The following is a 14359-nucleotide window of genomic DNA, read 5'->3' as shown; positions in this document are numbered from 1 at the left end:
TTGGAGTAATATGGTTTTCCTTGAGGCTCTAAACCAGGGGTGTCAAACTTATTTTAGTTCAAACAAACAGCGCAATTTGATCTCAAGTGGGCTGAACCAGTAAAATGATAACCTATAAATAAAAATAACTCTGAATTTTTCCCTTTGTTTTAGTACATTATTAAGATGCTTACAGTTTTTTATATATATATATATATATATATATATATAAAAAAGTGAAATTTCAACAATATTATGCCTCTTCTATCTTCTATGTAATTTTCACACTTGGCAAATTCATCCTGAGTTCGACACCTCTGGTCTAAACTGTGGTTAACCACGATTCTGCATGTTTTCCTGTCTCTAAATTTGAACTTCTCTTTAATTTGTCTATTTTTGAAGTCAGTAAAAACTCAATGGTCGATGTAGATTAGGTCTTTGTTCTAACTGTGAGTGGAGTCTAACCCGGCGTCTCTCTCTCTCTGTCGGCCCCACACAGAAGGGGAAGGTGAAGGAGGCGGCGCAGCGTTACCAGTACGCCCTCAAAAAGTTTCCACGCGAAGGCTTCAGCGAGGACCTCAAGACATTCAGGGAACTAAAAGTATCGCTCTTCCTCAACCTGTCCCGATGTCGGAGGAAAATGAACGTGAGTCGGCAGCAGACGACCACGAAGACGAGATGAAATAACAAAAACCAAAACAGCTGATCAAGTTTCCTGTAGTAGCTTTTAACTAACGTGTGTGTGTGTGTTTCTCCTCTGCTCCGTCATCTCCAGGACTTTGGGATGGCTGAGGAATTTGCTACCAAGGCACTTGAACTGAAACCAAAATCATACGAAGCATACTACGCCAGGGCACGAGCCAAGCGTAGCAGCAGGTACAAACTCCTGATAAACACCCCTCACTCTCTGGTCCACCCTCTTCTCTTCCATACAACTCTGAACTAGTGATGTCACTATTATAGATTCTCTTGGTACGATTATTATCAGAGAAATAATCACGATATTCCGTTTATAATTAATTTCACAACACTATGAATGTGTAAATCAAATTAAGTCAAAATATAGTTACGTTATTAATTATATACACAAAATATTTTAAGTAATGTATGACCAATTATTAATCCTCCAGGGGAAATATTAAAGTTATTAATTGTCTGTTCTTTTGTAACTTTGTTTTTATTTCGTGTGAGTTGCACTGATCTGTCGTTATGGTTTAGACAGGAATCTTTATGATTAAATAATTGTGGCGTTTAAAGGGATAGTTCAACATTTTGGAAAATTCTCCAATCACCATTATCCCTATAGTCATAGCAGTAGGTTCATTACCTTTAATTATCGGTGCATGTTGTTTTGAGATCGGCGGGGCAGAGACGTGAGCTGCTCAGTGAACACAATGGAGGTGAACGGTACAGGTCCCCTGTCCCTCATCAAACTCATCAAATACACAATCCAACAACTCCAAAACTCTCTGGTGGTGAAGTTGTGACCTGCACATTCACCATGCTATGAGATAATAATGTAACATTACGAAACAAAGTTGTTTTCGAGGCAAAAGCGTAGCTGGAACTACATTCCAGACACGTCTGCTGGGCGGATTGATTTCAAAAGTGCAAGTAGTCATGTGTAATTAAAAAATATTCATGATTATTTCATAGCATGGTGAATGTGCAGGTCACAACTTGTCCACCAGAGCGTTTTGGAGTTGTTGGATTGTGTATTTGATGAGTTTGATGAGGGACAGGGGACCTGTACCATTCACCTCCATTGTGTTCACTGAGCAGCTCACGTCTCTGCCCCGCAGATCTCAAAACAACATGCACCGATAATTAAAGGTGATGAACCTACTGCTATGACTATAGGGGTTACGGTGATTGGAGAATTTTCCAAAATGTTGACCTATCCCTTTAAAACAAGTAATCATGACATCTAAATATCTTTTCTCCTCCCTCCAGACAATTTCCTGAAGCCTTAGAGGACTTGAATGAAGCCATAAAGCAGTGCCCCAACAACCGAGAGATCCAGCGGCTGCTCCAGCGGGTGGAGGAGGAGTGTCACGCGCTCAGCCAGGAGGAGCAGCAGCAGCAGGACCTGGAGCTGGAGCCCCCTCCCTCCCCTCCCCCCACGCCTCCCCCGGAGGAGGAGGAGTCCCTGTCCCTGTCCCTGTCCATGCCCCTCCCCCCTCCTCCCCCGGAGCCCCGTCTGGAGGACATGGAGCCGGTCCAGGACCTGTTCGAGGACGAGGACTACCTGGCGCAGGAGCTGGAGGCCATGTCCATGGGGCTGCCGCCGCCCGAGTCCCTCGCCAACCCCTCCAGCCTCCCCATCATCCAGAGCCCGCCGCTCTCCCCGACGCATCCGGATCAGATCTACTTAACCGGGGGTCCGCCTTACGAGTACCACCCCACCTCCTCCTCCATGTCCTCGCCGACCCGCGGCTCGTACCAGCCCACGTCGCCCTCGCTGTCCCCGACGCATCAGAACTCCCACTACCGCCACAGCCCGCCGCACACCTCCCCGGTGCACCAGCCGTCCTACCGCTTCAGCCCGCCCCCGATGGGCACCGGGGGTCAGGGGATGGACCACCACCAGAGCCCGCCGCCTTCGCCTCTCCGCCGGGCCGCCCAGTACAGAGCCAGCCCGCCGGTAGAAAGCGTCTGCCTGTACCGCTCGCAGTCCGGCTCGCCCGTGCGCTACCAGACGGCGGAGCAGCTCCCCGGCCGGCCCAAATCGCCGCTGTCGAAGATGAGCAGCCAGCGCTCGTTCCAGCTGAGCTCGCAGCCGTCGTTGTCCTCGCAGCACCACACGGCGCAGGGCCTCCGCCTGCAGCCGTCCATCGCGCAGATCGTCCGCACGAACCAGCCCAGCAGCGTGGTGATGGGCAACAGCGGCTACGTCGGCCAGATGGGGCACTCCATGGGCGGCGTCGGCGGGCGCTACCAGGGCGGCTCGGTGGACGTGGAGAGCCGGCTGGTGTACCAACCGTCGCTGGACGGACGCTCCATGCCGCAGGTCCAGGCCAGCCTCAGTTCCGGCGCCCTCTGTCAGCACGGCGGCCGAGGAGGGGTTATGGAGTCGGGCCTGTTGAAGGACGAGCTACCCCAGCGCCCCTCCTCTGCCTACCGCGCCAGCAGCGGGGGCCCGGCGGGGGGCATGCGTTACAGCCAGACGCCGCAGATCAGCCGCAGCCAGTCGGCCGCCTACTACCCGGTCTCGGAACACGTGCTGGAGCGCGCCAACGCCATGCCCCCCTGTCAGCTGGGCTCTCCTGAGATCCCCCACATGGTGCGGCGCCCCGTCAGCGCCAACACCACCGAGATGAAGCAGCACGTGCCCACGCCGCGGCCCCTCATCCACTCCCAGAGCGTCGGCCTCCGCTTCTCGCCGTCCAGCAACAACATCTCCACCGGATCCACGTCCAACCTGGCGCCCGGTTTCCGCCCGTCGTCTTCCATCCAGCAGATGGAGATCCCCCTGCAGGCCACGTACGAGCGCGCCTGCGACGACATCTCCCCCATCTCTCCCTCGCAGGGCGGCGGGTTATATCAGGGCGAGACCACCCGCTCGCGGAACACGCCCTTCATGGGCATCATAGACAAGACGGCGCGGACTCAGCAGTACCTGCACCAGCCCTCGCGGTCCCGGGGCATGACGTCCATGGACGCCGCCATCAGCCCGACCTCGCCGGGCCAGCTGGTGCAGCAGGGCTCCACCTACAGCCCGCCGGCCTCGCTGGGGAACATCGCCTACTACAACAAGACCAACAACGCCCAGAACGGACACCTGCTGGAGGAGGACTACTACTCGCAGACCCCGCCCCCCTCGCTGGGCAAGCTCGCCAACGGCTCCCGAGGCGGCGGCGGCGGCGGGGACATCCTGGAGAGGGTCAGCCAGGTGCCCACCTACCCGGACGTGAAGGTGGCGAGGACTCTGCCCGTGGCTCAGGCCTACCAGGACAACATGTACCGCCAGCTCTCGCGTGACTCCCGCACCCAAGGCCCCCCCTCCCCTATCAAACCAAAGAGACCGTTTGTGGAGTCGAACGTGTGATCGCCATCGTCTGTGAACCGACCGACCGACCGACCGACCGGTGGCTCGGACTGGGAGTTTAGAGAAGAGAAAAAAGGATAGTTTGTTTGCGCGAAAACCGTGTACCGTACATGCGACCTGGACAAAACTTGTCTTAAAGAAAAACTCACACGAGAGAGAGACAGATCCAGTCAGAGAGGAAGCCACACAGCCGGCGCACACACACACACACACACACACACACACACACACCTACACACACACTTTAGGGTATTAGACATTATCTTATATGAAAAAGCATAACTAACAGTGAAGCGATTATTTCATTATCATATTCTGCACACAGGTAGGATAACAGGAGCGTCCTAAGTTCTGATCTCACACTGAATCAAAGACCAGTGCACTTCCAAAAAAAACGTTGTGTGGCCCAAAGTTCCCACAACAAGCGAACACAACAGGACCGTCAAAGAGTGAAAGTACTAAAAATCATCGGACTCTACTCGTGGACTCTGTATCCATCTTCTGTTCTTTCAAAGTGTGCTCTTAACCAAGGTTGCTAGTAGGCTCTATTCTATGTAATACAATATTATATGTTCAATACTGTACATTGCTCAGAAAATACAAAAATGGCAACAACAACAACTCAGTACTTAGAGAAAAATGACAATATTTATAATTAAGTTATATATTGTACATAGAAATAAAAGGAAACATAGTTTGCGTTTTGAATTGTATTCTGTTAACCCTGCCTTTGTGTCCCACTGCTAGTCATATGGATGTGGAGAACAGACCAGGGTTAGGAAGGAGGGACACAGACCAACTTTGAATGACATTATTACCTCTTTTGTGTCAAAATAAAAACAGATTTTGTTGTGGTGTAATGCAAGAGAATGCTTTTTATGCTGCAGTACGTCCTCAATAATGTAAACTAGGGCTGCAACTAATGATTATTTTCATAATTCATTCATCTGCTGATTTTTGTTTTTGTTTTAGGGAGGGCAAAATGTCAGATATTGGTAAAAAAAAATACGTATCCAAGGTAAAGTGACAGACAAACAGACAGATGTTTACTTTACAGGTGGTGAGTTTTTGTTCGGAAAATGACTGAAATCAGTCGATCGAGCAGCAAATAGTTTCAGTTCTGAGTCGACAGACACAAATAGAGACTGAAAACTAACCCAGATCATTAGAAAGTGCTGCTGTGCACCTTTTTTTTATTAAAAAAGAAAAGGTCTGTGGCTTTGAAGCTGATGTTAGAATAAAACTACTACTGCTGCTGCTGCTGTTGCTTCAAAACTGCATCATTTTCAGTTGATTAAATCACTCTGAGGTTTAATTATGATTTTCTTTTTCTCCGTTCAGCATCAGTTCTTGTGTCACAGACCTCATGATATGCCTTAGTGTGGAGTTAAACCAGCTGTCAAGGCTGAAAGACCTCAAACTTTAGCTGACTTATTTGTCTAGCTCCCTGTCTTTAAACATCTTTGAATAGCCTACATGTTAAAAAAAACATTGCTTGCTATGATTTTGTACGACCTCATGTGGGTTTTTTTTTCTTCTTTTGAGGACAGATTGCTTTATCAGGCAGAAAAAAATAGGCCTCGAGTGCAATAAATGTGTTTGTAGTGTGAATCTTTAGCCACAGAAACATCCAAGTTTCTTTATCTGAATGACACTGGTTGAACAAATTAAAAAAGAAATAATAGCCTAATAATATTAAAAAATAAATAATCCTGTGGTGGATGAGTGTCAAAGTTAGCCTCTGTCCCTCCTCGGTCCGTGACGACACTGTAAGAGAAGCAGCAGAAGGAACAGTACATATGCTAGTGATGGGTTAACATGGATAGTGCTCAGCGACTAAAAGCAAGCAAATGCATACACGACCACTGTTACAGACGTTTTCCCTTTCTCGTGCATTTTATTTTGTGCTGTTTTCTTTTTACCCATGATGCATTTTTACTCCGCCACCTCTGCACTAAAAATGCCTGTTAAGTTCTTAACTAAGGGTGCACTTTATGTATTTTACTTACCGTGTTGTTACGAGTGTTGAATTTGGAGAAAGTGGGTGTGTGATGGGTCAGACCTCTGGCCGGTGATAACAGACTATCATAGACACTTATTATTATTATTATTATTATTATTATTACTATAATTATATGATTTACAAAGCAGTGATGAATGACAGTATGAGGAGCAAACAATGTTTTTAAACTGGTGAAGATGTATAGACTTTCTAGCACAAGTTGTATATACTGGCTCAGATGTTTCCACTCCGTCCAGCTCGGGTCCGTTTAGAAAAGCAAAGTCTGTTTCAAGAGGTCGATCATATTTAATTATCCATGATAAATAGCCATCGAAGTCCTCGAACTCCAGATCCGGCCAGTCTAATCCACTGGTCCTGCACACGTCTTGAAAATAAGTTCAATCAATCTACTGCAACAAAAAAAGAAAACTTTAAAAAAAAAAATAATAATAATAAGATGACTGACATTTCAGTACCCATAAACTCCATATTTGGAGTTTGACTCATAAAGTGGAATAATGAGAATATTCAAGGTATTTGTATATGTGCGAAAAGTTATGGACCATTTGTCTGTAACGTTTTATTTTGGTTCTAAATAAAGATAAAAAATATCTAAAGAGAGAGAGAGAGAGAGACGGCTCCTGCTAACTGTCTCCTGTTGATCCATCCTGCTACCAGAGAGCTGCCCTACTTATCTTTACAGAAAATGAAGGTATAAACTGTACTATACTTAATTTAAACAAGACTTCTAAGTTCAGGATATCTGAGGGTGTATGGTTTCAAGCTGTCTGTGTATATTAGTTTGCTGTAAATAGTCTGATGCATGTTCTATTCTTTCCATGAGCTCAAGCAGAAACATGTATAGCAGTGTCCTGACTCTGGTGTGTGATACAGTGTTTGGATCAAGATAAGGAGACTGCTATCCCTGAACTATCCTTATCATTTTCCTTAAACCTCGCCAGATAAAAAGGGAAAAAGGTTCTTTTATTTTATTTTAATGTATTTTGCTTGCTGAGCAGAGTTCTCTTGTCTGTAAATGTGAGCTTTCAGATCGCTGTGATAAAAAGTTTAATTAAAAACAATAAAAAAGAATGTGTTTTTATCTCATGATAACTGATTGTAATCTGTACAGTCAAACCCTATGTATTGGGGAGGGGGGGAGGAAAGAAAAAAAAACATATTTATAAATGGTTACCAACTGAAACACGCCCGGCATATCAGTTATTTACTTAACACATGTTCGTTTTAATTCTTTATTTTTGTTTCAGACCAAAAAAACCACATTAAACACCATTGTGTTGACACAATAATAAACTTCTATACAGCATAATGCAATTCAATACACTGACCTTGGAAATATATAAAATATTTATAAAGCTTTTTTCTTTTCTTTTTTTTTACTTGGTGGCGATGGGACAAACTGACACTGACGTCTTATTAAGTCGCCTATTTACACATAAAAATGAATATGGACCAATCAGAGCGCTCACTGATCAATGATGTGTCTCTTCAGCTGATAAACGCTCCTCTGTTGTTCAACCAGCTAGTTGCTCGTGTTGTGTCTCTCTGATGCCACAGTGAGCTACAGAAGCTTTTACACTACCAAGTCGACAACAGCGTGTTGTTGTGTGTCTGCACACGATGCAGTTGAGAGTCACTGAGCCACAACTCGCAATTCAACACAATGAGCTCAAAGAGGCTAAAATGCTTCGAGGGGCAACTGCAGATTGTCAGGTGATGTTTCCATGTGGATTTATCACAACTGAAAACCCCTCACACATTTGATCCAATCTCTTAATGGTAAAAAGTTACAACAAAACAACAAAACTACATTATACTCTCAAAAAGTTAGGGAAGTTTGGCTTTTGGATTAAATTTCAAAATGCACCTAAAATGCACTATAACCTTTACAGGTGAACTTAATTTAACCTTCTCTAAACTTTTGAATGCACATGTCCAATTGTTCAATGCTTCAGTACTTATTGAATAACATGCTGTTCTCTAGGGATTAACCACAAAAATCACAAGCACCGTCTGATTTAGTGGATCAATTGGTCCTCTTCTCTCTCCCTCTCCTCTTCATGATGTTCAAATTTTGACATCATGAGACCAAGACAACACTTTGATCAAACTGATCAAGTTATTGAGACATTAAGACTTTTGTTGTGCTTCAGCCGCCACTGTTGTTAGCTTTTGTTTGAGATTAAGACATTAACATTGCATCTTTCTACTTAAAAGGCTTTAATGATAGAATATCACTGTAGCATGAACTTTTTATAGGGATATTCTTGTCAAATATCCCTAACTTTTTAAGTAGTTTTACTGTTTCAGGTAATGGTTTTTGTTGTATATTACAAAACCACACATCTGGTGAACTTTTAACCCCAAAACATGAAAACCTGTAGGACACCAAAACACATCCTACACAGCTGAAGGTTGAAAGGAATCCCACTCGGTATCTCAGACTAGATCACAGGTTTTATTTTTGTTTTGGTCCTCAGACCTGCACTGTTTCTCATTTTACACACATAATCCACTTGATAAAGGTCTGAGGAACAAAAGATTGTCAATAAAGTCAGCACAGATGATCTGCAGCTACAGTACAGCAGGTCTCGCCTAAAAGAAATGTAAAGTCATGTCGTATTTTTGATGCACAGCACCTCGAAACTGAGACATTTTAACTGACATGTGGAGCAGAAGTATTCAAACTAAAATACAACTGTCCGATATAAGACCCATATATTTTTTAAGAAAATCAAAAACGTAAAATGACAAACAAATGAACAAAGGTAAACAAAAAATGACTGCTGATTGAATCCTGAGGGAAAAAACTATGTGGAATGACTTAACTAAGACTTCAGCTGCAGTAAATACGCCAAAAAAAAGACATTTAAAGTCTTTTCATAAACCATTCAGAACAAAGATATAGTCCTGTGAAAGCGCAGCCTCTAGTCCTTCTTCCGTTTGCCTGTGAAAAGGTGAACCAGTCCAGGTACCAGCACCATGACGATCTGAGGCACGATGACAAATTTGACAAAGAAGAGAGTGTAGAAGAGGAGCTGCGGTCGGACCGGGAGCGGCAGGCGGTTCACGTGGTAAAGTCCCATGGAGGAAAAAGCCAGCGACAAAGCCCTGGGAGCCCAAGGTAGAGACCATCCTCCAGGCTTCCAGTACTGGGCCAGACCCAAACCCAGAAGGGCCCCGCAGTCCCGGGTGAGGGAGGAGAACGGCGCCGTGTCCAGACGGATCCACTCGGCTCGGCTGCACCACTTCTTGGCCAAAGTGATGGACCTGTGGAGTTCAACATTGGAGTTCAATCTGTGTCCAATATTTACACCACCAGTCAAAGGTTTGGACACACCTTCTCACTCAACAGTATTTCTTAATTTTTTATTACTTTCTACATTGTAGATTCATGCTGAAGACATCAAAACTATGAAGGAGTTAAGTAGTAAACATAAGATTACAAGAATTTTTATTTGTCATTTCTTATGCACCAATGTACATAAAAGACATGTACATAAAAAATGAAATATTGTTCCCCCAACAAGTACCAGTAGTGATTGTTTAAGAATGATTCTACTTATTATTACTTCTTATTTTTAATTATTTATTTTTCTTTTTTCTCTAATTTTCTCTCATTCTCTCTTTGACTTACTACTGTACTCTCTCCTGGTCCAAATATCTCACACAAGAAATCAATCACATGCACACACACACAAATAATACACATACACAAAGCCCACCGTTATTTTGACATTTGACAGGTTCTTCTTTTCTCTCTTTGCCTATTTTGAGTCTTGTTCCTGCTGTGCTGTTGTTTGTTAATCACCTATGTTGCACCCCTGTATTATTTGATTATGTGGCCTCACCCTGTATTGCACTATATAAATTAAAAAAAGAATTATTCAATTTACTAATAATAGTAATGAGATCAGATCAGATCAGAGGTGAGGCTCTCTAACTATTAATTAAAACAGAGGTGTTACTGTAAATGTCACCTGACCTAAACGCAAGTGAGATGGCTTTGGATGAGTTGGACTGCAGAGTGAAGGTAAAACAGCTAACAAGTGCTCAGTCAGCACCTCTGGGAACTCCTTCAAGACTGTTGGAAAACTATTGTAGGTGACGACCTCATGAAGCCAATGACAGAATATCAAGAGTTTGCAAAAAGCTGTCACCAAATCAAAAGGTGGCATCTTCGAAAAAACTAAGATCTAAAACATTGGTTTACTACATAACTCCATATGTGTTCTTTCATAGTTTTGATGTCTCCAGTATGAATCTACAATGTAGAAGAAATTAATGATAGATAGATAGATAGATAGATAGATAGATAGATAGATAGATAGATAGATAGATAGATAGATAGATAGATAGATAGATAGATAGATAGATAGATAGATAGATAGATAGATAGATAGAGTTAAAAACAGTGCAGTGAAATGCAAAAACAAGGTGCACGACTGTAGCAGTAAAACACAAATAATTAAATATATATATGCACACATAACCATACCGCACTCACACACACGTACATAAGCTAAAAGGAGAATGCCAATACAAGTGTAAATGAAATGTAAAACATCGCTCTTGGTCAGATACATAAATAAATAAACAAATAAATAAAGAAGCCTATAAAAGCATAAAAACATTGAATGAGAAGGTGTGTCCAAACTTTTGACTGGTTGTGCACATGAATAGGGTGCAGGGACTCACCAGGAGAGGTCGATGCCCAGCTGCTGTAGTCCTGTGTGCAGCAGCAGAGCGCTGAGCAGAAGACCGGTGCTGAAGCTGAAGAAGAACAGCAGGGGGCGCCCTTCTGGTACTCTACGGCCCAGGACAACCCCCAGGATGAAACCTGAACAGGACAGTTCAATGAAAAATTATACTTGGAAACTTCCTGCGAACAAGTGCAGTCTTAATGATATGAAGATGATATTTACCATAATCATTCGTTCAATATTTCAATCAATCAAACTTTGTTTGTTTATTCTGGAATATTTAAAAGCAGGGATTGAGCTGAACTCAGGAAACACTATCTTAACAGTGATCACTTATGGGGAAACACTGGAGCCTTTCAAAATGAGGTGTAAAAGAGAATAAACAGAGCTGGGTCTTACCTTAATATATTAAGGTAAGACCGTTAATATAAGAAAAGGTAAGATGAAAACAGAATAAAACAGATAAAAGGAGTAGGAGAAGTCAATATGTACATAACAAAATTAAAACATGCTAAAACATAGACTGATAATGATAAGATCAGCAAACTTATAAGACAATGATATTAAAACAGTGAGTAAGTAAAATAATAAAACAGTATAACTAACATTATTATTATTAATAATAATAATAATAAGAAGAAGAATAGAGATTCAGTTGAAAGCAAGACTAAAAAGATGAATCTTCAGTTTGCTCTTGAATTTCTCTTATTTCTCATGTGGTTTTCCAGAAAATGTATTATAGGCTACTATCATATACTCCATAATATCTCATCTTGCATATGACCGTGTATACAGACCTGTGATGGAGCCGGCGACGACCTGGTGAGGGAAGTGGGCGAGGATGAAGATCCTGGAGATCCCGACTGCCACCAGCATCAACACGTAGAAGAGATAAGGAGCAGCTGATAACACCAGACTGACGGCACAGGGGAAAAGATTCATCCTCCAGTTCTTTTAAGATTATCTTATCATTTTCAAAAAGCCAGGACAAGAATATTTATGTATGAATTTTAAAAGGTTCATACCTGTGAGTACGGGAGTAAATAAATGACCCCAGTGAGGACACCACAACCCACCACACCGCTGCTGTCACCATCGCATGTCCCGATGGACTCCCTGAGAGACAGATGCCTTTTAGCTTATAGTCTCTGGCTCTTCAAGTGTAAGTAAGTGTGTCACTATTTATATATTTTTTTCTCTGGGACTTCTCACCTGGCCCCGTTTCACAGGTGGAGGAAAACTGATGCACTTTGGGCTGCTTGTTGACGAACAGACGTGATTCACCTATCCACCAGAATGGTCTTTCGCCAAACAGCATCCTAGTAAAAACAAACAAACATTACAAACACATTATTATAATAGCTGACAATTGTAATGTTTTTAAATTATTTTTCATTTCTGTTCACTCTTTTCCCTTTTCCTTTGTCTGGTTCTTAATAAACCCATGGGGAAAGCCACAAATACTGGACAGACAGGTCCTTTGTACCCCAGGCCATAAAAATGCACAACACTGCCCAGCTACGGCTTGGGAAAAAACAATAACAACAACTCTTTGCACAGCTCTGTTTGCACAGTTCTTTCTACCATTGCACAATTTATACATTATGCAGATTTAATTTGCCACCGTTTCTTGTGTTTATTCTAATTTTAGTATTTTATCTCATATCATATTGATGTACATAATTTATATGTTATTTTGCTCTACCATGCCATTATATTATATTATATTATACAGGTAGTACATCTCAATTAATTAGAATATCATGGAAACGTTTATTTATTTATGTCAATAATTCAATTCAAAAAGTGAAACTAATACATTATAGATCCATTACACACAGAATGAAACATTCCATGTCTTTATTTATTTAATTTATTTTAATTATAATGATTATGGCTTACGTTTAATGAAGACCTAAAATTCAGTATCTAAAATTTTTTTTGATTAAAAAAAAAATAATAAAGCATTTTTAATATGGAAAAGTATGTTCATCTACATGCACTCAACAGTGGCTGAGGGGTTTTGACTTGAACTATAGTAAATTGACTTTTCCATGATATTCTATTTCATTGAGATGAACCAATATTATATTATATTATATTGAATTTCCTTTGGGATCAATAAAGTATCTCTAAGTCTAAAAAATTACATACAAACTGCACTGTAACGTGTGTATGATGAAAGGTTCCGGGGGTCGTCCATTTCTACCCGGACAGTATATAAGGTCGGACAGACTACATCTATTGTCCCGGAAGCTGCAACGTCAACTGAATAAAAATATAGGCTACAATTGTGTCAAACCTAAATGTAAACAATGATACTTTTAAAAAGGAAATGAAGATATACATTACAGCTAAGTGCCACCGACTGAAACTTGCTAACATGCTACAGGAAACTGAGGCGTTTAGGAGGAGAATAAAATGAATCCCTGATTAATTAAAACATCTTACCATTTAAACACCAAGTTTAACCACTCTGATATAGCTGCCACCCACAGCACCGCCACTCCGGCTCGTTTGTTGATGAAATAGGTGAAAGGGAAGAGGAGCAGGAAGGCAGCTTTAGGATCTCCAATGTGAGTGACAACAAGCCAGAATCTCTCCTGATCACTCGTCCTCTGTTGGAGGGTTTCAGCCATCCAGATGCCCTGGGTGTAAACCGCCTCCATCCTTACGCCCCCCTCCGAAAATACACGTGTAATATGTGTGGGTAAAAAAATAAAAAATAAAATAAAGTCCTGCAAGGCTGATTTGTTTTGTGTTTTGGGGTGGATGTGCTGCTGCAGCGAAGCGCGCAGTGCCGCCACGTGTCCGGTAGGTGGAGCAGTCGCAGTGGAGAGGGCGGCTGGTTGGTTTGAATCATGGGAGACAAAGCAAAGCCACACGTTTATCACTTCGATTAAAGAAATAACGCCTCTTTTAATCCATAAATGCAGCGTTTATGTGGTTATTTAATGGTGCAACGTTAGGCTAAACTAATTAAATTGTAAATATAAGTCTTTTCTTTCCTTTAAAAAAAAAATCTAATTTAAACTTTATTTGTTGCACATAATTTACACAAACATCATAAGTGCTGAGATGACATTAGTGATGTGCTGGGATAACATTAGAAAGGAAAATAACAAATAAACAATGAATAATAATAATACAATACATTAATTATAATTAATAATATTATAATTATAATAAATAATAGAAAATAGTGAAAAAAATATATAACGCCAGGGGTTATGGTGCATATACACCATATACACACACATATATAGTATAAGGTTATAAAAATATAAATAATAACACATAATAGCACATATTTAACGTTTTCATAGCGTTTATGTTGCAAGAGGTAGATAGTACAGGTCTCCATCACCTTTTTAAAGGTATAAGAGGGTCTAATTTTTAACACCTTACGTTATGGATATAAAAGCAATTAGAAAGGAAAACTATTTGTCTAATTTTGTGTCATAATTTGTAAAACAAACAAACAAACAAACAAACAAACAAACAAACAAACAAACAAACAAACAAACAAATAATGCATTGTCCAGATGAGTGAAATATTTAAATAATTGACCACAACGCGACGTGTTTGGTTTTGGACACGCCCAG

General features: G+C 41.7%; 2 protein-coding genes across 19 annotated transcripts in view; one reads left to right on the top strand and one right to left on the bottom strand.

The window, feature by feature from the left end:
* tanc2b (tetratricopeptide repeat, ankyrin repeat and coiled-coil containing 2b) overlaps nt 1-6458 on the top strand; it is a 164101-nt gene extending 157643 nt beyond the window's left edge. For all 18 annotated transcript variants that reach the window (XM_085761405.1, XM_085761409.1, XM_085761407.1 and 15 more), the window contains 3 exons: nt 479-625; nt 755-855; nt 1933-6458. In XM_085761405.1, coding sequence (XP_085617531.1) covers nt 479-625; nt 755-855; nt 1933-4027 — 2343 coding nt within the window. In that variant the 3' untranslated portion in view covers nt 4028-6458. The remainder of the gene's footprint in view (nt 1-478; nt 626-754; nt 856-1932) is intronic.
* A 2030-nt stretch (nt 6459-8488) lies between these two features.
* Nucleotides 8489-13553, bottom strand: g6pc3 (glucose-6-phosphatase catalytic subunit 3). The gene is made up of 6 exons (XM_085761400.1): nt 13205-13553; nt 11966-12072; nt 11779-11869; nt 11551-11669; nt 10749-10890; nt 8489-9320 (listed from the first exon to the last, which is right to left on the bottom strand). The coding sequence occupies exons 1-6, from the start codon at nt 13420-13422 to the stop codon at nt 8978-8980; spliced, it is 1020 nt and encodes a 339-aa protein (XP_085617526.1). The 5' UTR covers nt 13423-13553; the 3' UTR covers nt 8489-8977.
* Between the last annotated feature and the right edge of the window lie 806 nt (nt 13554-14359).

This window comes from Trachurus japonicus, chromosome 19, assembly GCF_045865225.1.
Source record: "Trachurus japonicus isolate A0001 chromosome 19, Traja_1.0".
NCBI classification, from domain to species: Eukaryota; Metazoa; Chordata; class Actinopteri; order Carangiformes; family Carangidae; genus Trachurus; species Trachurus japonicus.
The sequence above is the reverse complement of the archived record's forward strand: the minus strand, read 5'-3'. Positions and strand labels throughout refer to the sequence as shown.

What these genes read in the sequence shown, in the direction of transcription:
- g6pc3 (XM_085761400.1), bottom strand. Translation starts at nt 13,422, where the DNA reads ATGGAGGCGGTTTACACCCAGGGCATCTGGATGGCTGAAACCCTCCAA. An exon ending in CACCTGTGAAACGGGGCCAG is followed by an intron (nt 11,870 to 11,965) that starts GTGAGAAGTCCC and finishes TCTGTCTCTCAG; the next exon opens with GGAGTCCATCGGGACATGCG. An exon ending in CTGGGCATCGACCTCTCCTG is followed by an intron (nt 9,321 to 10,748) that starts GTGAGTCCCTGC and finishes TGAACTCCACAG; the next exon opens with GTCCATCACTTTGGCCAAGA.